The following is a 24,534-nucleotide window of genomic DNA, read 5'->3' on the forward strand; positions in this document are numbered from 1 at the left end:
TTAATGTATTTTGCAGTTTTTTCCTAACACAAAGTATCTACGACTAAAACAGAATAGTCAATTTAAACCCCATTTTCGTGAGCTTAACTTTGAAAGAAAGTTCAACTCTACCTATTCTTTGCTAACATGAATCTGACAGTAGCATTACTGACAGAGCTCGTAGGTTGGCATTTGCTTCTAAACATGATTGACTAAAGGTTTTAGTAGTCTCTTCAGTCACACACTGAAACTGAGAGCTGCAGTGAATTTGGCCAACAGTCAGCAGCTACAGCACAACTATTATTTTCTCTTGGTTGTTAACCTGGAATAAATCACAGAGGAATAATAATATGTTTTGTATGCGCACTTCAACCATAACTAAATATTCCAATGAAAGCTTTACAACTCCACCTTTTGAATGCCACACACAATTCATAGCTGGCTCTGAACAGACTTCTTCAATGACAGCTGTTGAATTGAATTGGCATTGGTCTGGCAGGAGGCACATTTGACAACTGGCTGGAGATGCAGGCTGAAGGCTGAAATCCTTTTTTTTTTTTTTTTTTTTTTTTAAATTGCGTCCTTACAAATGAAATATGTGACAGCTTGTTTCTGTTAATGAAATTTACATAATCAAAAATCATCACAATCCACTTTGCGCTAAATTGTCACACTCAATCACAACAGGACGGAGCACTTCAGACCCACTTTTCACCCACTTCTCTCCATAGTGTTTGGTTAATACTTAGTACCTCTGGATGGTGTAAGTGCTCTACTGTGATCTGCTGTAATCCATCCAATTCTGCTGCAGCATTGCAAGCATTATATTTGCTGAACATGGCAGAATACAGATCTATAAAGCCAATGTGTTAAATAAAACGACATGTGCTGTAACACACCAGTACACCAGGAGACATCTAACAGATTTAGTTGAATATCTGAGGGGATTTTTATTGTAACGGGACTATAACACGACAGCGTGCAGTTATTATGACAACAAGGCAATATGTATTCTGGATATGACGTACATGCGTGCAACAAAAGGCAAATTATAGCTATCAACTACTATTGCTCTGTAAGTGCATGCAGTAAACTTGTAAGGGTTATAATGTGGAATTGTTGATGTCAACCGGCTTGCTCAGATGAATGACAAAATTCTCTCAACTCCATGAATACATGAATAAATAAAAAAGACAAGAATGTATGCTCGGTGGATCTCCCTCTTTCTTTCTCTCCCACTCTTTCTGCTCATTTTTTTTAGTTCTTTTTCCTAATCTTCAATCCTCTGTCCTCCATCTTTCCTTCAGTCTTTTGCTTTCATGAATTAATGAACAACCTCTGAATCTAAGAACTGTCTGTATCCATCTTGCTTTCACTTTTTCTGCTTTTATTCATAAATTAGTAATCAGAAAATGTTAGGACAAAAATCCTGCTGTATGAGCCTGGTTTTACTTCCATTCTTCTCTTCCTATCTGACTCCCAGTCCATTTCTCAGAGACTTTGGTCCTCTGTTCTTTGGAGATTGCATTTGCTTGTGTTCTCTGTTCTTCCCTCATTATGCTTCTCTATCTGCTCTCTCTTCTTCAGCTCTGTTCTTTGATTGTCTCTTGCCCTCTCTTTCCACGTTGCTGCATTCCCTCCACTTTGCCATTTGCAGTTAATCAGCATTAATAATGATTGCAACTTGGACTTACTCCAATCATACAAACTCATCATGCACACAAAAAGCTTGGTGTGCACATGGTACACACACACACACCACACACATACACACACACATAAATAAACCACACACTAAAGTGTTCTGTAAGATGCTGTGAACGACTAACTTTTGTGTGTGACTGTGCAAGTGAATGCGTGTGTGTGTGTTGCTTGTGTGGGTAGTGATTCATGGATGCACAGTAGCAGCCACTTATCAGCCTGGGGAAAGACAATGGCATTGTAAGAGCTCATCACTCATATGTACTCTGCTACACACACACGAATACACAACAACAAAAATGTTCTTTACATCCTCTGTCACCAGCTACAGTGTGTATATATGTATTTATTGTACCTGGTGGGACTCCAGTGGAGATGGTGGATGATATGACCACGCCCCGTCCTGCAGCAGTGAGCGCTGCCACCTGTAGGTTATACACAGTGGTGGAGGTGAGGCCGGTCAGCTGGTACTGCAGGGTGGAGTTGGACAGAGAACGTTCCTCACGACTTGACTGTACGCCAGACACTTCCCACCACAACACATAGCCTGCAGGATGTAGACCACAAGCTGGATTAATAAAGGTGCACATAGACATGAGCAGACATGTACACACACAGTCGCACACATGCACAAGCACACACACTTCCACATAATGAGGGGTATAGAGCCAAAAAGGAGGGATAGAGTGCGGGAGGGGTAACTACAGTCAAAATCCCTGTCTGTCCGTTCGCATCTTCACAGTCATGCATCACACTCCACCACCTTCAAACGTGTGTGTGTGTGTGTGAGGCCACGTGTGTGTAAAGCCCTGGAGAGAGTGAATGGTCCCTCATCTGTCTCCCAGCTCATGAGGTGCTGGATGAAAAGCAGGTTGAGGAGAAAAGAATAAATGTGCAAGGTGACCTTGATTGAATAACCATTTTCCCACTCCTCTGTCTGTAAGCCGATTGTAAAGCCACTGCAGCCTTGTGCTGTTAGACTGTGGTCTTGTTATGTAGGTGCCTGATGAATGGTGGACATGGTGCAGCCATGTCACCACAGAGACACACACTCACACACACACACACACACACACACACACACACACACACACACACACATACACACACACAATGCAGTGTAATCGCTTAATTCACAGCAGCTTGTTGTGTTCACCAGCCCCATTGTCTAACAGAGCCATAGAGGAGCTAAGGCAAAAATGAATTGGGGAGTTGGCGTGGGGGGCTGGCCTTGAGCTTTATGATGTGCCACACAAACAACACCCTGGGTGTTGGGAGGCGTGGGATGAGGGCATGTTGGAGATAATGTGAGAAGACAAGCTGCAGAGAGTAGGGATTAGCTGATGACGAATCAGTTGTACACAAACACAGTGTCAGAAACAAGCGAATGGAAGCCAGACAGAAAATAGGAGATTAAGTTGAGGAACACCAACGAAATGAAGTTTCAGGGTTCCTCCATCACTGCTGCTTGTATCGAGAGGATCTTGACCTAACCCTTCAAACTCAAATTAGTCATACCACAGGCTGTTTTTGTCCATCCGAGAAGAATTCAGTTTAATTGACAATGACGAACATATTATGCTCAATCATTGTATTTTACTTTCCGATAAGAATACAGTCAAAAGAATTCACTGAAAGTTTTTCTCATCAAAAATGTTGTGGGGCTGCAAATAACACAGTGCTATGCAATTATCTTGAATATGGAGGGAAGATGAAAATTCTGAGTGTGTGTTTAGAGCTTTGGGAAACTTTTGTTGCAGTCACGTTGTAATGCACTAACCAGTGATGATGCCATTCTTGTTTTCAGGCTCTGCCCAGCTGACTCTGAGTGATGTGTCCAAGATTTCAGTGAAGCTCAGGTGACGAACAGGTCCAGGTGCTGAAAAGAACACACGGTTATTACATATTATTAGTACACCTTGAACAATAATTTATGTCTAATATTTTTAGAGGTTACATTTCCTTTGTTAAAATCCTTAAAATTACACCTCCTCTCTTATAGAATAAATTTGTGTAAGTTATATATTGGACCCCAGTTGGCTCCAAACTAGTTGTGATGTCAAAATCATGTTCATAGGCACACCTTAGCCGATAATAGTGAAAACAGCCTTCTAGTGTCAATGTCTGCATATATATCATCAACTTTTTAACAGTAATCTGATTTTAGAAATGTTCATATTTGATAAATCTTCCCTACACACACACACACACACACACACACACACACAGAGCACACAATCGTTTGTCTGTGCAAGCAACCTATTACCTGCTGCTCTTCTACTTCACACATTACCTAATATATCTGCATTGACCACCACACACACAGACACACACACACACACACACAGACACACACACACACACACACACACACACACACTCTCAGGTGCACGCATGCCTGTCGTTTCTCATTTCATCCATGGCTCTCTAACCCCTCTCCCTGCAGAGCGATTAAGCTATTCATCTGAGACATTCAATAACACTCACACACACACGCAAAAAGCTATCATCAAGCAAGAATTACACCCACCGTTAACCCTGCAACACGCCCAGCATCTAATCAATACCTGTCCACGGCTGTGTGTGCATGTGTTTGTCTGTGCGTGCATGCGTGTGTGTTGGTGGATGTGTACATATGGCTTCTAATATCTAATATCTTTCCCACTCGATAATTGCTGGTTGGTAATAATTGCTTGTCTGTCTGCGTGGAGTCTATTGTGTTTATTTGATAGTGCGACTCTGTGCATGTGTACTTGCAACTGGGAGTGGCAGCTATTATGTTTATCCATGGAACAGTAGGCTATAAATACCAGTATGCCTGAAAACATGAATCAATTCCCTTTAAAAAGACACAACGAACAAAAACTGAAGGGGGGTTGGTGGCGGAAAGACTAAGAACAAAGAGAGTTAAAAGGAAAGAAAAGAAAGTAAGAGCCTGAGAGAAAAAACAGGAGGTGCCGGTGTTTAGATATTGTGTACACAGCTGTGTATCACATTGATAGAAACAGCTGGACAGAACACAGAACAAGTCAATACACTTTCATTATTATTCATGAGAGGCTGATAGAGTGTTCTTTGTGCTCTTTTCTGGCTTTATTCACACTGATGTGTGTGCGATGGGGAGTGTGTGTGTGCGTGCATGTGCATATGTGTGTACTCACTGTCTTCGTGTGTCTGCACCAGAGTGGGTGAGCTGCGGGGGCCGTCTCCAGGTGTTGTAAAGCAGAGGGTGGAGCCGAAGTACCAGGTGAATTTCCTGAGTCCACTGACCAATCCTGTGTGGCGTGAACCAGGGTAATCCGGAGTGATGGTTACTATAGTAACATCCTCTGGAAACTGCTCTGGCCAGACCAGCAGCTGCGTTAAGTGACAGCGATAGTTAATAGTGAAATTTCAGCTTGATTCCCATTAACGTCTATTAAATATGAACTGTAATCCAGCAGGTCACAACAGCACCTTAAAAAAATCCTTCACAGTTGTACCATACCTCATCGTGTTCGTTGTTTATTTCCATTATTTTTTTGTTTAGTCATTATTTTGTCTCCACAGTGTTAGCTTCAGGCAACCAAATATTATTATTCAGACTGCATTTATGAGAGGGAAACTTGTCGGTAAAACAGTATGGGTCACAGGGAATCTTTTCAAATTAGACTGATACCCAAGGGTTTTCTGTCATTAAAGTTTAAAACTGCCAAATGCTATTTACAAAGTGTCAAAATGGAAAAACAATATTCACACTTTATTCTCCCTGGCAAACTTATCTGCATTCCAAACAAATTAAAATGTAAACGCTTATTTACGTATGAATGTACCACTCAACATAAATTCATGCCAGCAGGCCATTATCAGTCATAGCAGCATCAGAGGACGGAAACTAAGTTTGATTATCACTCTAACTTAATTCCTAATGAAGGTTAATTTATCTCTATTGTGGCTAGACTTGATTTATATTCAGAACCACAGCAGTTTGGTTTGCATTATTGCTTTAGCCACGAAAACAAACAATGAAAAGCATACACTTACATATTCATAATAGGAGATAAGCCATGGGCAACACTGCAATATGGCACCCATTTTGTTAGTTCCTATAATGAATAACTGGCTAAAATGTGAACTCAGAGCCAAGTTTTTATCAAAATTAAGCTGTGCAGTGAGTTAGTGATGTGTAAAAGCACAATTAAGTTTGTTTACAGAACAGCTGCATATGATAACAGAATTCAAAATGTCTCTTCAATGGCATATTGTTGGGGAGCCTACATCATATATTGCATTGCCACTGTCACTGCATTGCCAGTTGGAAAGCAAAGCGAAGCAACTATGTGTGAACTCCAAATATTTTGACCTGTATGCACAATGTCTGACTACTCTGCTCTCAGTGCATTGTGAGTGCTCACACTCTGTCATGTGCTTCAAGATATTCTGGGTTATTTCATCTTTTTTCCCCCCTCCAGTTTAGGTCTGTTCAGTAAATGATTGCAGGAGCCAACACTGTTGAGTAGGCAAAAGACTTGTTTTTGCCAGCATGATCACTGATGGGATAAAGTGTGCTGCCTAAATTGGTTTAATTTTCGCAACACTGTCTCTAGAACATCAGCGACAGCCTACAACTTTTAAAGAGGACCTCATTTTAACCATCCTGTCATTGCCACTTGAGGATAATGTTGGAACAATTTGTTTTTAATTCACTGAATGTTGTCACTGAATGTAGTCTGTGGTTTTCAGACATGTGTGGACAACTGTTTGGAAACTTGATGGCCGTGCTGGTGCCTGCAGGGAGCTTCACAGGTCAAAAAGGTTTAGTCATTGCTTACTGTTGCTAGTCTGCCTATGCTTGTGACTTTCTTCAAAATGATCATTTCAACAAAGTGCTGAAGCTCCAAACTAACTCCAGGATACTTTGTGCTCCACAGAGCTGCTTTCTGTATTGTATGTTTGAAGCTTCTTTTGATAGCAACAATATAATTCTGAACAACTCCTGTCCACATTCAATGTTACTGCTAGAGAATCTACAACTTGACTTGCTAGTAAGATCTGAGCACCTCCTCAGTTTACCAATGATATAATGATGATTGTATTAGCATTCAACAACTTCAACTCATATAAACCTTTCATAGTGTATATATTTCTAAGTCTTAGCAGCTGTAGCTGATATTGATTCACTGTATATTCGGTCAATATGCCTCATGCTAGTTATCCATGCTGGGTTTCTTACATAAAGTTGTACTGCAGGGTGTTGGCAAAGAAAAAAATACATCTTCACAAACAATATACATCTTACATCTACAATATGAGCATCACATTGTGATTCTGAAATAGGAACCCAATCAAAAACATATAAGTCATGGACCTCCTAGTAGGGACGTATGATACCCTGAGACATTCGAGTGGCTGCTTTGCTCTCTGCCTACGGGTGCTGCACTGCAGCTAGTCTGTCATGGTAAAATAAGGTTTTCTATTGTAATTTATTATCAGCACAGTACAGTTTGGGTGCAGTAAAAGAGTGCTGATTTGGCACCCCCAAGGATCTGATGCTCGTGCAGTTTTAAAGGGTGCCGGGAAGATTGGTTCTGCTGTTGCTATAGTTACATGTGCATCCTGAACCAGATCGCAATGGAAACCCAAAGTGTGCTCAACACACAGTACAGTACTCTTCTCAAACTGACCTGCCCTGGGTTATACAGTACCCAGGGCAGGTACTGTATAACACTACTCAGTGAAAAAGTTTCCAGTTTGATCTGTCTGCTGCCACATGTGTCCAGGTCCAGGTCCAGGTCCAGGGTTGAATACTTTATAAGTCATTTTTTTTTACACTGGCTGGAAAACTTCAACCTTTCATTTTATTGAATTTGTGAAGAAAATGACAAGCAGGGACACTAGAGCTGCTGATCGAGATGACTGCTACTGTACATCAGTTTGTTCATTTAGTCTGATTTGAGAGACTTAACATCCCACAGTATGGCACTTCTGCTAGAGGTTCAACATGGTATTTGATATATTTTCATCCTGCTCTTTCCATCAGTGTCTTTCTAGTGTATTTGAAATCTGTATGCCATACATGATGTCTAATGTTGGTTGCATATGCCTGCTCTATTCAGTTTGTATAAGACTATAATTCTGTTCCCTTTGTTATGCTTGTTGTAAAGTTCTGACTCTCACGCAGTGTTGTTTATCAGATTTAATTTACACTGTATCCTCCTGTATGCACTCTGATGCTCTGTCTGCTTTTGTAAGTGTTGCTGTCTGAACTGCAGATAAAAATTGTTTTTTTTGCTATTTAGCCGTTAGGTAAAATCATATAGATAGATAGATAGATAGATAGATAGATAGATAGATAGATAGATAGATAGATAGATGTAAATGGAAGATAAGAAACTCATCTGAAGTGGCTCTCTGGTTCTCCCTCTGGCAATCACTTTTGAGCTATATTATTAAGGGTATTGTATATAGTCACTGATCTGTGGGGGGATGAGATGAGATGAAGCTTTGCTTCATATCCTCTTTTAATTAATATAATTATCTACTGTCCCCTAACCAGCACAACACACCCAAAGATGCACACCCTCATGTGCACATGTACAGTTGCAGCACTTAGAGGTTCCATTTATTCAGAGCGGTAGAGTCTGGTATTCAGAGAAAACATCAGAGAGCCACATCAAACAGATGGAAAGCCATATAGTATTTATTAACCAACAAAGATACCAACATTCAAACCCTCGAAAAAACATTCGCAAACACACAGAGGGACCCAGATGTGTTTTCTTTGTCATGTTAATCAGTTCCTTCGGGGTGGGTTGCCACAATAAAGTGGAGAATAAATCACATGCCAGAACTAGGACTGTACATATAGATCACTCACACTACTCAATACTTCACTCTCATCCTGCTCCCCGTTACCCTGCATGTAGCTTCTTTATTATTATCTCTTAGTTATCTCCAGTCCCTTGCTCCACATTCACCTTCAATGCTTTCCCCATTCAATCCTCTTTTTTCTTCTTCTATCAGTCATTTAAATGTCTTCCTGTAGCTGACCCCACCCTTGTTTGGTCATAGGCTGGGATTTGTTATTCTAGTTTGTGTAAACAAGTTCTAGACAGCAGATCCAGGGACATGACCTTTGAACTGTAGGTCCTGGGAGAAGATAACATAGTAATTTAGTAGCAGCTTTTTTCAACTGCTAAATTGATTAATAAAATGTAGAGAAAAGTCTGGATTAATAGTCATTTTTACAAACTGATTTTTGTAGCCTGCTAAAAATTATCCCAAGGTCAGGGGTCTTGTACCTCTGACTTCAGTATCATTAAAATAACTTGCCTGTAATTCTTCAAATGTAATATCATTTCTGATTTTATTATCTAATCAACAGGGGCTGATTTTGTAAAACCTTTGATGATTTAATTATGATTAGAGATATTTTAAAAAATGTTTGAAAAGGCCTTTATATAATTAACATTGATATTTATATTTTCATATATAGATATAAATAAAACTTTACTGCATTTTGAACAAAGAGCCTTTAACTGAGTTGTTCACCATCATAGCTTTAACATACACACACAGGCCTACCTTGTATCCCTGGTTGATGCCATTAATGAACTGCTGGGGTGGAGGGTTCCATGTGAAGCGGATGGTGGTTGAGTTGATAGCGAGAACTTCCACTTCCTGCGGAGGTGCTGTGGGAACTACACAAAGATACAAACACAATATTTAGCTGTGATGGATTCACTTAAAGGAAGAAGGCAACTGCTTCGATATACTGGGAAAAAATATACCCTGGATCTTATCCTGGAAACACTAAACTGAAGAAATAAACAGTTTTCAGTGCAATGCTTTGTCTTCTTCACACGTTTTGGTTTTAAATATCTCATAAAGTACCATATTTCAATATTTCAGAGTCCTCTCATTTCTTAATTAAAAAACGTGCTGGGCTTGCAAAACCTAAATGCCAAACCTTGCTACAAAATTACCTAATTTCTCAACATAATTAATCTCACCTATTGTATTTTACATTCATGTATTTTGTATTGTATTAAATAAGTAGTAAGTGAAATAAGGGTTCTGACCCATCAGTTACTGATTCTGAACAGTGACGGCTCATAAAGAGAGCTAAATCATAAATTGAATCTGTTAAGTAGTTTAGTCAATGACCTCAGGAGACCAGACAGTGGCCACAGGAAGTTACGTGACTCACTGGATTTGTTGGTTTGGACCTGCAGCAACATTACTCTCCCTGAGCTTTATAAGTAATCAGCTCTTCCATCTTTCATTACCATCACGTAAGAACGTCATGATTTATTAGTTGAAAAATACAATATATTAGATAAAAGAATCATGACCTATATTAATACTTTACAAATTACATTGGACATAAGTATTGCATTAATATAAAGGGCTCACAAGAGACTGATTTTACAGACAGAAGAATGTCCAAAATTGAAGCTGCAAAGGCCAGAATAATAGTTTATAGTCTTTAGAACAGGTAGTCCAAATACAACACTGGATCCTTCATTTTTCAAAATGCAACTGGATATTATTTTTCATATGAAACTCAATGTCTCCTAAACCACTTCTTTTGATCCCCTACTATTGTAGGCTTTCTGTTTAAAACTTTAAGTCCCAAGCTGAGATGACATCCTCAGGGTTACTTTTTTCAGACTTTGGAAAGCTCCCTGCAGAGCCACAGAAGTCATTATATAACTGTTTTCACAGGCTCCGTAGTTCTCCTCATGATGGGTAACATGAAATTCATGTGTTTAATCTGTGGACTGGAGTTACTGTGGTGCACTCGTATGCATTACTAAATCATACACTGCATCCATGTTGCTAACAATCTGTAATAAACCTAGGAACTCTTGAAGCTCAGTTTCAATGATTAAAGTTAGAAATCAAGAATATGCATCAAACTATAGCAGAAGAGTAATAATATGTCTTTTTGATGCATATAAAAACTTGGCCATGTCATTCATAATCCAGCAGAGAGTGAGACAAAGAGGACAGAGCACTGAAAGATGTCTAATGTCTAACAAGTTAAGTTAAGGAATATACTGAGTATAATATAACAGTACAGCCTTTCCTATGCAATGTACTGTAGGTTATTTTCATATGAAAGAATGGAGGCTGGCAGGAGGTTAATATGGTAAACAAGGGCAGAAGATGTAGAGTTTAGTTCTCACAAGCTAGACAATTGATTTACTTCATCCACTCAAAGGTTGCTGCACAGTCTCTAATATTTATTTTTCTTATTTCTTCTCTTCTTCAATGTCAAGAGTATGAATGTGTCTCTACGCGTGAGTCTTTATGTGTTACATGGAATCCATCAAAGCAGCTGGTCAGTGAGAGGAAGAGGGTTCATGATAACATTAGAGCCAGGAACAGAAGAGTAGAGTGTGACTGTGAAATGTGTGTGTTTATGCATGTGTGTGTGTGTGTGTTTCTGTGTGCAAACGTTATGGCGATTACACTGTAAGGGGTTTATGCTGAAGCTAGAAAGCCACAGACTGATAATGCACTGTTGCATGATGGGAATGCCCTTTACATCCTATATTTGATCCAAAGAAGCCAGATGACACATGGACACACAGAGAGGAGAGCGTATAGGGAGGAAAGAGCAGAGACCACAACAAAAAACTGGTGAAAATGGAAAGAAATAAGATAGTGAGCGAATGAGAGTCAGAGGATGAGGAGACGAAGGAGATTAATTGGTGTTAAAGATGCTCTCTCTCCCTCTTGCCATGCTGACTGTACTCCTGGGGACCGGCTTCTTAACCCTCACAGCTCACAGCTACAGATAAAACACTAAACTCTGTCCTCTGGGGGAATCTTAGTATGTGCATATGCCTGTACGAAAGAGAGCGCAAAAAGAGCAACGTTATCAGAGTCTAACACTGAGTTCAGCCACATCTTCTCCGAGATAGTGAGAGAAAGACAGAGGGAAAATGCCCAATCCATCGCAGCCACTCCCATTAAACCACATTAGAATAATTAATGAGCCTAACTCCCTCTACTGAGTCTATAAACCTGTCCTGAACTCTTGTAATAATGACTGTGAGTTTTTATGAGCACATGCATGTGTGTGTAGCCTGGCCCATTTTTAATAATGATAATATACTGTTGGAATAAAAGTCAGGAGGAGAAGAGCACGTGTTTAAAGAAGATTTACCCTCACAACCACTTCCTCTCATCTTCCTTTTTTTTCTCTCCTTTACTGTCCTCACTTCTGTTTATCCCTCTTTCACAACCACTTCATGGATTTCTTTGACATACTTGAAAGTGCATGCTTCGGCGCAGCTATGTTTATTACAACAAACACACTATTATGCATTATATTAAAATTCATAGAGCAGTACAGTTCAGTCTTCTTGAACTCCCTCCAGCTCCTCCTGCAGAATCATAAGCTAGTACTAAACCAGATGGGAGATGTCCCTAGTCCCTCCAGCATGTCCTAGGTCACCCCAAGGGTCTCTTCCCAGTGGGTCCAATCTGGCATGCCTCTGAGGCGATGCCTCAGGGGCAACTTTAACATAACTGCATCGATTGGTTGGCTCCTCTCAAAACCGGATAGACAGGATTGTCCATCTACAAACTATTGCAACCCAGTACCACAATGGAAATGTCTCTATGTACTGTAGGGTATACAGTACGCTTTTAGAGATGTGTGGGTCCACCAGTTACATCAAAGTTTCCCCACAGCACTTCTTTATGTTTAGCTTCTGAGTCACATAAAAAGAACATATCTTAGATAAAGATAAAGCCAACGTGTTCTGTGACTACTAAAGCACAGGGAACTGGGAAAAGTGAAGGTAGAATGGTGTTCTCACACATCAGGCTTTAATAATAACTTACTTTGTTTGTGTGTGAAATCTATGGTCTTCACACTCATTTGTACATTTGTACCCTCTCACGTATTCTTAATATTGAAAATCTAAGCTCTTCTAAGAAACCAAGGACATAAATCAATTACCAGTCCTTTTTATTTATTTCTATAGCTAAGGTTTGAACTCATAGACCATGGAATAATGCTGTCTATTCATACTTTCGCTCTTTAAATGTTAGACCACTAATGCAAAGGCCTCGTGTGGATGTTGTATAAGAAATAATAAGATATCTGTGATCAAGGTCAGGAGTGCTGACTCAAAGACAGCGACACAAGAGAATGAGCCCATTTTGTCGTCTGATCTCAAAATTGTAATGATTAATGAATCTACGTTTAAGTTTGACTTGTAAAAGACTGCAGTAATGCACAGGGGCAGATAGTACCATTATCTTTATATAAAAATAATTATTGTTCAGTAATATAATCACTTTCATGACACATTAACGGTGCCCTGCTGGGAATCAGAAGTAAATATTTGATTTAAAAAAGAAACCCTGTGTGTGCGTCTTCACTCACCTCCCTGCAGGGTGTATTCAGTGACAGGGCTGCTGTAGACACCCAGGCCAGCTCCAGTGTAGGCAGCCACCTGGATCTGGTACTGAGTCCAGATGATCAGATCTTTCAGGAGACAGTAGTTGGTCTCTGGGCTGCTGATATTTTTCTCCTGGTAGTCTCCTGGCAGCCCTGCCAGACGGTACCTACACAAAAACACACACACATTTAAATAGATAAATTGATAATTAAGCAAATGACTCAGCCCGACTCAAAATACCCACAAATCAAATATCTGCACTTTCGAGCAATGAAACAAAGTGTAATCATAAAACTCTCCAGTCTGGAAAAATACCTTGCACATATACCTTTTATATCATTAGTTTGCATTTATGTCTGAGATTAAATTTAAAGTAAACAAAATGATTAGTTGAGTGTCATTTGTGTTGGCCTGAGAATCAGAGAAACCATGCTAAATGATTTTCATCTAGTTGTTGGATCATGTTAGAAGCTTAAAAGAATTAAAACCTTGAAGTCTCTGAATACTGCACCTTCAAGTCCCTCGCTTTAGTATATGTGATATAAATGTCCACTTAAAAGGATATATGACCTGAGTAGACTGGGAGGTGTAATACCACTTAGGTATTGTACATATCTGATGGAGCTGAATGGAGTAATAATCCACATGTCAGCATTTTAATATGGAGCCTATTCACTGTAACGGGATATTCTAACATTTCCCCGCCTGACTCAGCAGTCTATCACACATGCATACTGTATACACACACACACAACACAGAAGAACACACTCATACACAGATACAAAGAGTGAGTGGGCGCCAGAGGCTGACAGGGGGTCTCTGTGGAGGAGAGGAGATAACCTCTCTACTCTCTCTTTCTCCACCTGAAACATTGGCACTCACACTGGTAAGGAGGAGGAGAAGTAGGGAAGGGGGGGTGGGGGTGATGGAGGAGAAAAAGTCAGAACAGATAGCAAGAATCTGAAAGCTAATACAATGAGGAGAAAGGATCGGAGGTGGAAGCCCTGTCCTATAAAGCGGAAATGATACATTGGAGATGTAAGAGTTTGAATTTCTATTTTCAACTGATTTCTGAAGTGGGAGGCAGATAACGCAGCGAACGGGGATATAAAGACCTGATAACTTCTACTGCAATTATATGCAAATTCATGTAAGGCTGCTGATGACAGATTGATTAGACGCACTGTGTCACACTTTACATAGACATCAAAGTGAAGGACAGCTGATCATGGGCAGCCACAGCATAAGTAAAGAGCACTTATGTCTCTGTGTGAATGTGTGTGCGGTTATGTGTTTGATACAGCAAGAAGGGAGAGGGTGACAACGAGGAAGGAATATTTCTTTATGCTGTAACTCGATTATAGTTTACATTTAGGGCTGTAACTAACTACTCATTTCATTATTGATTAATCGGAAGGTTGCTTTCATGAAAATATAAGCTATAACATGTCAGAAAATGATGAAAAATGTCTGTCCAAGGTGACCAAGTGAAATCGCTTTTTCTGACTGACTTAGTCTGAAAACCAACATTTTCTACTAATTTTCAGTATAAAATCGAAGAATGAAGCAAATCCTCACATTTGAGAAGTTGGTATCTAATAACTAATTGTAACATTTTCAGCTATCTTGCCTTCACCTAACATTTTGGTCAATACAATACGGTGTGATGGATGTTTATATTTGGATTGACTTGAAACTCACACTGAATTGCACCTTACTTTGTGTGCATTCTCAAAGTGCAGGGGCTAGGGAGTGTGGAAACGATACTAAAGCCGAAAAAACAAAAAAACAAAAAGTTATTGTGGCAGAAGAACAGTAACTGTGCGGGTTGGCATGGAGGGGTTAGTGGGAAGGTCATAGCTGGAGTCAGAGCAGAGCCCCAACAGGTGCACATAATCCTGTAATCAACCCCGCCTATATATTCTCAGCTCTGCCAGATCATATTCTCCTTTAAGTCAGTTAAAACGCTTCCAGTCATTCTTGTCTACCTAAGCATTTTACCAGTTGCCTTTTGTCTTGTACCCATTCTGAACCTGTTTCTCTTTTCCCTGCAGGTCTGTCTGCTCTGCTCTCCGGCCCGTCTCCTGGACCTCATCTCTTCTTGTGTACTCTGTTCTCCTAACCTGGACCCACAAAACTCCACACTTCACCATCTGAAGCTCCACCTGGCTCAGCTCTGAACTATTCCCTGGACCTCACTTGGCTGAACTTCTAAACTTGCAATCCTAAAAATAAATACTGTTTTACTTCAATCTTACCTCCAGCCTGACTGTGTTCACACTTGGTTCACCTGCTTTGGTGCCACATAACAAAACTTTCTGAATAGAGAAACATTACTAGAGATTGTAAAGATGCCCTGGTTTATCAGTTAAACAGTTCAACTCTGCAACTCCAGTCCCTGAACACAATTAAAACACTGAAATTCCATTGTATGCATAATGACAGGTTTATCTTTGATATTTAGCCTGAATCACATTACAATAATAGCCGCAGGCCTTATTTTGACGGACATTTCAATGGGTTTATGTAATAGACACAAAATACTAGAGAGAAGTAAAAGAGGCAAAATAAAGGAAAGTTAATTTGCATTCAACGTGTGTGCACCTCTGCTAGCTAAAGCCACACACATTGTGGCATTTGCCCTGCTTGTAATTTTCTTTATGGACCAACCTCCGTGCTGAAATGTGGAGAACAGCCTGAAACACTGGGGACAGCTGCAGAAACCGCTCACTGTAAAAAGTAACTTTACTGCCTGTAATACATCTATGGCCTGTATGTGTCTTTGTTATGTGCAGCACCATATGTCTCCCCCTCCCTCTGCGCTCCATGTTATGTTACACTCTGTTACATTAAAATGCCAGTTTTGAGGACCAAAGGATGTGTGGTTGGGCTCAGATGTTTTCACTGTTACTGGTTAATATGAACACAAATGAGACGCAGAAGGTTTTCTATGAATGACATACAACCAGTACGTTCTGGAGTTGGTTTAACACTGAATATTGAGAGGAACAAATGATCTTTCTTTCAGTTTTTAAAGGGAATCAGATGACCTTTCAATTACAAATATTAGGAGGGAAAATCTTCCATGCTTCGTGTATTGGGGGGGATGTGACGACTCCCTGTCTCCCACAGCGATTACATGCCTGAGTAGCATTCAGGACTGGCTTTCCCACAGTATGAAAGACCACTCTGCAGAGGATGTGCTAGTCAGGACTGTGACCCCCCAAAATAATGTAGAATTAAGCACCGTTCACCTTGGAATTAACTTAACTGTAGGTGGTAAACAGGTTAGCTTGACATGCTAATATTTGCAGCTTATTAGCAATGACGAACGATCCATTCCTTACACTGTTGTTGTGGTTTTGGTTTTGTACAGAGTACAAGGAGACACCACCATCCAAACTCTTTAGGGAACATACAGAGTATCTTTCTTACAACACCCCAATGCACAATGTATTGGCATGTGGAGACATCCAGAGCTTGACAGACCTGCCAGACATAGTTACAGTTGCTAAGCTATGATTGGACAGTCACTGTTTAGGGAAGAGGGATTGCTATGATCACAGTCAATAATTCTCACTAACAGGGGTATAAAGCTAAATATGTATGTTTTTGTGAATGTGTGTGTGTGTACTGCACCTGAGTACATATCCTCTGAGGACTCCATTAAGCTGGGTTTCTGGCGGAGGCTGCCACTGGACCATGATGGACTGGTTTGTCCGCCCACTGGCCACAATATTCTTCGGAGGAGCACTGGGTGCTTCCTCCCTCAGCATCAATCTAACACAAACACAGAAAGAAAGAGAGCATGAGAGACACATTATGTTGATTAGATGATCAGGTGTCTGATGAGAATGGAGGTTCAACACACATGGACAGAGTTGTATTAGGTAAGTGATCTAAAAAGGTACGTTTACAGTCATTTTCTTTTCCAAACATCTTCATTTTGTCTAGTCTGGGGGGTCAAGCTGTCTGTAAACAAATTATCACGTTTGTCACTGGAGATACACGAGACAGAGCTGCAACTCATTATAGAAAATCATCTCTCAGCTTAAGGTGCACTGATGAATTCTTATTGAATTCCATGCTCATCTCTCTCATCCCTCGTTCTCCTGGTATCTTGCAATTTCATTTAATACATTTGTTTTTCATCTATTTCTATATTGTTCATTTATTTCAAACAAACCACTGCTGCTGCTGATGGAAACGTTTAACGCATCGCTTCCAGTGCACCAGAGGATTTCTCCTGGGAATGATCGAGCTGACACTGGGTGTTAAAAACAACAAATGTAAAAGCATTCATGAACTCAGTGGAAGCTGAATCGCTGTTGCGTTGTATTCACTGGTAGCGGAAAACAACAAACAGCCATTTACTGTCTTTATGTTGCAAATTACTGTTAACTATATTCTGCTTTACTTGAGGTTTCCCATTTATGTTCCAATCCTTGTCCGGGCAGTTTCAATTTCAGCATCAACCCTACCACAACGCCCCCAGCAGACCCGCTATATTGTATTGTGTGACAGCAATAGATAGTTAAATCACTATTAGTAGAGAATGAGTAAAGAGCTCATCTTTTTATTTCCAGTGAGACACTATGATCCCTCACTCTCTCTGCCCTCCTTACCCTCACCACTGTCTCTTCAAACCCATCTTTCCTTCGACATTTTGATCTCCTTCTCCATTTTTCTTCTCCCACATCTGCAAACTTTCACCTTTCGTCCATCATGTCCTTTGGCCTCAATTATTTCATCCTTCTATCTTTTACTCATCTCCTTCCCTCCTCTTCTTCCCTGTAACACCCCCCTCCCTCCCCTCCACTCCCCCACCCGTGATTAAAGCTCCCAGCCCTTCTCATGGTTGGTAAAGCACGCAGGCTGAGCTGGTCAGCCTCTGGCTTTACTGTAAGCAGCTCAGCTAACGTAATCAGACCCATATGTGCTTGCTCACACACACACGCACGCACGCACGCACGCACGCACGCATACACACACACACGCGCGCACGCACACGCACACGCACACACACACACACACACACACCCCCCAAACAAATTTCTCCCAGCTTAAGACAGACTGCTACATCCGATGGTCTTTTCCCTTCCATGGATTATGTCTGGAGATTTACATTACCTTCTCCCTCCTCCCCCCTCCGTCCCTCTGTGCCCCCATCTCTCCCTGAATGTTTCTTTATAAGCTATTGAGCCATTAGCTGTGGTATGGCTCTGTGTATTTGTGTGTGTGTGAATCTGTATGTGCCTATAAATGTGTGTTTTTGTGTGCACATCTGTACGTGTGTCTGTACAGAAGCAGGGGTGTGAAAGCTGTTAGCTAGAGAGTTGTGCAGGCGGATATATGGCACAGGCCAGTGGTTTTACAGCTGTGCTTTACTTCCATTAGGTTAGGCACTGTCAGACAGCACCAGGTGCTGCAGGCATACACATGTACAGACATACACACACACACATAGGCTAATGGGCCTTGTGTGAATGAGATGGGCATTAGTGTAGCCGTCTGGAAATGGGGTATATATAATCCTCAACTATGCCACAGCTTTTGACTGAAATTGATGATGCACATTAATGCACATACACAAACTCATGCTGCACAAACATCCACACACCCCTACAGTACTGAACAGATGTGGTCATTCACTGTTTGACTGCAAATAAAACACACACTGATACACTTACACCCAATAGCACAAACTCCTTGTGAATTGCTTTAATTCACTCCCAACCATTTACGAGTAAATATTTCATACAGTGGGTTCAGCATGAGGACATCAACCTCACGCAGGAACATAAATGTATAAATCCCTACCTAAAGGCTCATATCACATCCACTCATACACCCACAAACATACATATACTGCAATCACACAAAACAAACACGACCCGTAACTTTGCCTGAACGTTGTGTGACACACTTTCTCTGTCCCTTGCTATTAAGGAAAAGAGGGCATTTTCTGGAGGAGATGTACATTTTTTTTTGGTGTGTGAGTGAAAATGAGGTGGAGATATGTATTCTGTGTGTCCCTATGCTTTGGGAATTAGCTAAAGTTTCTATCTGTGTCATTCTCCACAGTTTAATGCCCAATGGCTTTTTCACTAAATCCACGTACACACTGAATCTTAAATTTAATAGCGTTGCCGGGATGTTAAGTCTGCCTCTATTCAAACAGGATAGTAAAATGTAGATCCACTGCGAGGAGGAAATAGCCACAAAATGAACAGAGGGCAACAGGAATAAAACAAGAGAGAGAGGGAAACCAGATGTGACATGATTGGGTAAAACCAGCTGAAATAGATGAGCTTATTTTCTTCTTGTTTGACACTTTAAGGCTTGTCTCCTTTAAATGTTGTGCTGTTTCACTTCAGGCTAAAAGCTGCACAAATGGAGGACGGTGACATACTAAAGAGACTCTGTCAGGGAAATAGAGAAACTTTTGCATATTCTCACTATGAATCAAGACTGACTGAGATTTACAAATGCTACACTGCATATGCTATGTGTTTGTTGAGTCCAATTAAAATGCAAACAGCTTAATCGCTTCAATAAACAATACATCTGTGGTTTTGTTACCTGTTTGGTTGATTAAATATTTTACTGCAAATAAGCAACAATGCTTCAAAACACAAGTTCATGCTCTGTTATCATTGTTGCAGTATATTTTCCATGTAAACATGAAATAATGGGAAGCATGAATTGTTTTTGACTTAATTGGGGGTCTGTAATGTAAAGATCCTCTCAAGGCTGTAAAACTAAATAATTAAAGCTGAGCTGCAATAATCTATTCAATCAGACTTATCATTTTATTTTACTGTACGTCTCCTGATCTTGCTTTATCTGTCATAACGTAAATGCAAACAGAGCATTCAGAAATAATACTGTCAATCATAGCAAGGCTTGTTCTCGTCCCTGTTTGTGAATGAACACGATTGTATCTGCGGTGGGGGTGAACTGACGCCCTGTATCAAAGCAAGTGGTCCATCAGTTTATCGCTTTGGCTCACTTAAGGCTGATTAGAGCTTTCACAAACAATGAGCAATCGATGCATGTAAGTGCCAGTTGGAGCTGATTACATTGTTGCTGAAAATAAACAACAATACTCCTGCAGAAGCTGTCTCGCATAATTAGATGGTTTGGTCTTTGACTGTTAGCAGAGGATGGAGGTCAAAAAAGTGAGTGAAGAAGTATCTTGTTTAAAAAAAAAAATAGTTTCCGTTACACATTGTGTGATCATGGAGTCTGTAATTTTTGTATGACATATGTATAACACTAATAATAACACAATTAACAGGAACAAAGGACTGTGAAAAAGGGCTGGAATGACTACACATCCCAAAAATGTTGCTTAATGTTGCACAAAAAGTCCATCATGGATATATAAAATAGCACCCTAATCTATAATTAAGTTATTGCATGACCGTTATTTGCTTTTAGCACTTTCTGGTCCTTTTTGTTTAATGTCTAATTAACTGTTACAAAACTAAGATTACTTGGAGGGCACAGCAGGAATGCAGGACTATTCAGCAGAATGAAAACGTAGGTTAATTAAATAACTCTAATGAATAGTGAAAAAACCTGACATCGGTCATAAAATCCTTTTTCATTAAATATGTTTAAAAATCATAAAAGAGATGAAAGAAGCCTAAATAACCATTTAATTTAATAAAGTAAGCTTCCATTGCATATGCACTGAATGGTAAGGTACAAAAAAAAGAAAGCTTTTTGTGTTATAAAAATCCTTAAATACATTTTTTTTTTTCATTATAAAAATCCAAGCAAAATTGTAGGAAATGTTTTTCAACTTTACACGTAAGGACTATAGTACTTTGACCTTATCTTGGTATTTTCTGATTTCTTGGATGTGGCTATTTTATGTTATTTGGGCATTCTTGTGCAGTATGTTGCCTACGTTCTCTCCTGCTGACATCTGCTTGTTTCTCTCCATCCCTACACAGTGTAGATTAGGCTTTACTATCTTATTCAAAGCATGCATTGGGTTGGGTCTGATTTATATTTCTGTCAGTATTCACCTATCTACAGTACATCTTTGGTACCTATAGAATCTGCCCAGATATATATAGGACTAATCTGCAGCTTACAACTTCCCTTTTCAAAAATATGACTACTAATAGCGGATATGCACTATATGTGGGTACACCACGAAATGTAAGTGCAAGAAAATGAGCCTCTTTGTATTTCTTGCTACATTTTCCTCAGGAAGTTGAAGAAAGGCAAGTGATGTCTGCCGTTCTGCTAGGCAAACAATGTGATTTTCACCGCCTGGAAGAGGCTTTCTCAGAAAAAGCCATCCCTCTGCAATGGCCCTGACGTTCCTACGCTACATTATAATGTAAATAAATCATACATCTGTACATGCACATTACGCATGTATACAGTATGTGTGTGTATATTACTATATGAATGTTTTTTTTTTTTTTTTTACCACACAACCATTGTTGAGTTCTGTGGAGTTCTGGTTCTTAACTCAACATAGTTGAAACAGATGCATTAAAGTTCTGGTGATCAGAGTTCAATGCATTTATGCATAATCTGTCATTCCTCTGTTAATGCTTACTCTTTAAAGATGGTGATGATGTCAGTGCAGGTCATGCGTGAATATGTGTGTGCATGTGTGTGTGGGTGTGTGTGTATGTGAGTGTGAGAGAGACACTCCAGATGGTATAATTGGACTCTTCATCTGAGTTTCTGCATTTAGAGGTAATGTTATTCAGCTTTGATCACATTCATTCGTTCACCCTTAGCGGACGTCCAAAGGGAAGTGAGAAAAGAAAGGCAGGGTGATGATGGGGAGCAAAAAGAAAAAAAAAGTATGAATTAATGCTGTTATGATCAAGATCCTAATCAGGACAAGAACAAAATGGTAGAGTGTAGAAGCAGCTGGAAGTTCAAACTTTAATAAGGGATTTTTGTCATCAATATTACAAGCTTCTTCTTCATTCTCTGTCCCGTTTCCTCACTCTGTCCACATTACTGCATTTTGTCATTCTTCTCATTTGGAGCTCTGGGCTTCTGCAGAAAATATTCTCTGCCTCACTCTCCCTGTGTGTCAAGTGCAGCAGGCGCCTTGGCATCTGCGACTGTTTATGTGCGTGTCTTATCCAGGCAAACATCCAGCAGATGAAAAGTAAAGTGTGCACGATTGTGTATAAGGCGAACATTGAAGAGGAGATGTATCCATCTGCTCTGATACACTGATCAGCCATGACTTATCTATCTGCCAGTCTTTCATTTAAGGAGGATCAATCCCTGCTATTTTCTGGTGCCTTTAACAACCGACTTTATACTGTGCACCAGGTAGCTGAATGCCTGCTGGACACAATCAACACACGACTCCATGTAGAGGAAGAAAGGAGGAAGAAAGGAGGAACAGGAAGGAACGACTTAAGCCGGACGATAAACAAAATCGGAAGATAAGTAATAAAGATTTTAAATTAAAGAAGGTAATGAATCAGCAGAGAGAAAGTTGCAAAGTGAGGAGGCTGATAAGAGGAAACTAAAAGGAGACTGTAATCTGAGGTGTGTGAGTGTGTGATGGCTGCTCTTGTTGCTGAGAGTCTATTTGGCCTCACTACAACTGGCCAATACATCTGCCAATGGTCAGTCTTTTTAGCCAGACTAAACCATGTTTGTATGTGTGTCCACCTATATATCATAATACACAGCCACATCTGTTGTATTGTGTGTGCGTGTCAGAGATTGGCTGTTTGCTGTGTGTGTGTGTGTGTGTGTGTTTATATTCGGGGGCAAAATTGTTAAGAGGCCTGCCACACCTCCTCCAACCCTCTTTCACTCTATTCAGTTCCATCAGTGCTAAGGCATCATAATTACTCCCATTAGAGTTTTCTCTTGGGATAAACACACACACAAACACAAACACAAACGCACACACACACACACACACACACACACACACACACACACACACACACACACACACAAACACACACACACATAAAAACATCTGCACAGCAATTTATTTACTTTGCAGGCCAAATCACTCTCCCATTTACACACACTCGCACACACACAGACATGCAGACTAGTTAATTTCATCATTTTTGCTGCTTAGTTCACTGCTTGCAATGGAAGGAGGCATGCAGGGAAATATGCATATATACACATGGACATGTAGACATCTACAGCGTGGACGTGATGAATATAAATTGATCATTGCATACGAAACAAAAAGGGCTGCTTCCTTCCTTCGTCCTCGCCTTGTGAGAATCCACCCATTTCATCCCCATTCTTTATACAGTGTCCCTTATCCGTGTTTCATGGCAATACACACACACACACACACATACACATACACATTTAGATACACAAATTACAGTGTGTGGGGGTGCATACACTATGCCTTTTGACTGTAGAAAGGTTCGAGTTTATTCATACCCAGTTTGTGTAAGGCAGTGTGACCAAGTCTATTACACAGAGATAGAACTAGGGGAAAAAAACTCTATTTCACACAAATCACAGCATGTTCTACATAAAAAAAAATTGGTTTCATGCTTTTTGGGAAACATCAGTGAAATAGTACTGTGACTTCACAAGGAGTATTGTGAAGTATATGTTTAATAAAGCTGGTAGTGGTGAGTGTGTGGCATAGACTAAATGACTCAATGTGTCTGTGTGCATGCTTTGCTTTTTACCTCTGTGTCTCCGCGCTGTATTGACCCCTGCCCACTTGATTGACAGCACAAAGCCTGAACTGATAGGTCCTAGCAGGTGTGAGCCCGCCCACTGATACCTCAGACACCGCAGGATCGACCTCTGATAGGTAGATCTTCCATGGTGAGTCTAGACAGAAAGACACAAAGATTAGCCTGATAATATCTGGTTGAGGCAGGACAAACAGAGGCACAGGGGACACTCAGGGCCCATAAATCAGAAGAAAACAGGGGAGGCATAGATAAAAGCAGCAAAGAGGATAGGTAGAAAGGAAGGAGAGAGAATAAAGAAGAAAAAATGCAGCAAACAAAGCAAGAAGAAGGAAAGTTTGGAGGGGAGGGGTTTAATAAAGACGCACAGATGCTGCTGTATATTGTTTGCATCATGTTGCCTATCTTTCCATGGAAGACACCACAGACAGATGCACTATTATCATCTCGCCGGCAACATGTGTGTCTCTGGAAGTGAAAAGGATAGTGTTTAACTGTATTCCGCTGAGTCTATTAGAACCACTGTCTGGCATAAAAATACACTGTATTTATAGTGGCTGGTATAGTTTTTCTCTGATATACAATCCAAAATATCTCATTTATAACACGCACTTGGGTGCTCACACTCACACATGCACACACACTGAGTAACCAGGGTGCACAAAACTCTTGTCCCTCTCTCTCTCCATCCCTCACTGTCTGGATTCAGTCTTTACTGCAATGTACCAGATGTTTAAGGCTCTCTGCATTCCTCCTCTTTTTT

The 24,534-nt window shown here is 40.3% G+C and overlaps 2 protein-coding genes across 2 annotated transcripts in view; both read right to left on the reverse strand.

Annotated features, from left to right (window-relative positions):
- foxk1 (forkhead box K1) overlaps positions 1-24,534 on the reverse strand; it is a 230,364-nt gene that overhangs the window by 129,926 nt on the left and 75,904 nt on the right. The window lies entirely within an intron of this gene.
- The window catches only part of LOC128377369 (protein sidekick-1-like), a 242,410-nt gene that overhangs the window by 43,217 nt on the left and 174,659 nt on the right, over positions 1-24,534 (reverse strand). Inside the window, exons 16-22 of the mRNA XM_053337318.1 lie at positions 23,763-23,910; positions 16,723-16,863; positions 13,067-13,248; positions 9,244-9,359; positions 4,842-5,037; positions 3,461-3,559; positions 2,036-2,227 (exon numbers count right to left, since the gene is read on the reverse strand). Coding sequence (XP_053193293.1) covers positions 2,036-2,227; positions 3,461-3,559; positions 4,842-5,037; positions 9,244-9,359; positions 13,067-13,248; positions 16,723-16,863; positions 23,763-23,910 — 1,074 coding nt within the window. The remainder of the gene's footprint in view (positions 1-2,035; positions 2,228-3,460; positions 3,560-4,841; positions 5,038-9,243; positions 9,360-13,066; positions 13,249-16,722; positions 16,864-23,762; positions 23,911-24,534) is intronic.

This window comes from Scomber japonicus, chromosome 2, assembly GCF_027409825.1.
Source record: "Scomber japonicus isolate fScoJap1 chromosome 2, fScoJap1.pri, whole genome shotgun sequence".
Taxonomy (NCBI): domain Eukaryota; kingdom Metazoa; phylum Chordata; class Actinopteri; order Scombriformes; family Scombridae; genus Scomber; species Scomber japonicus.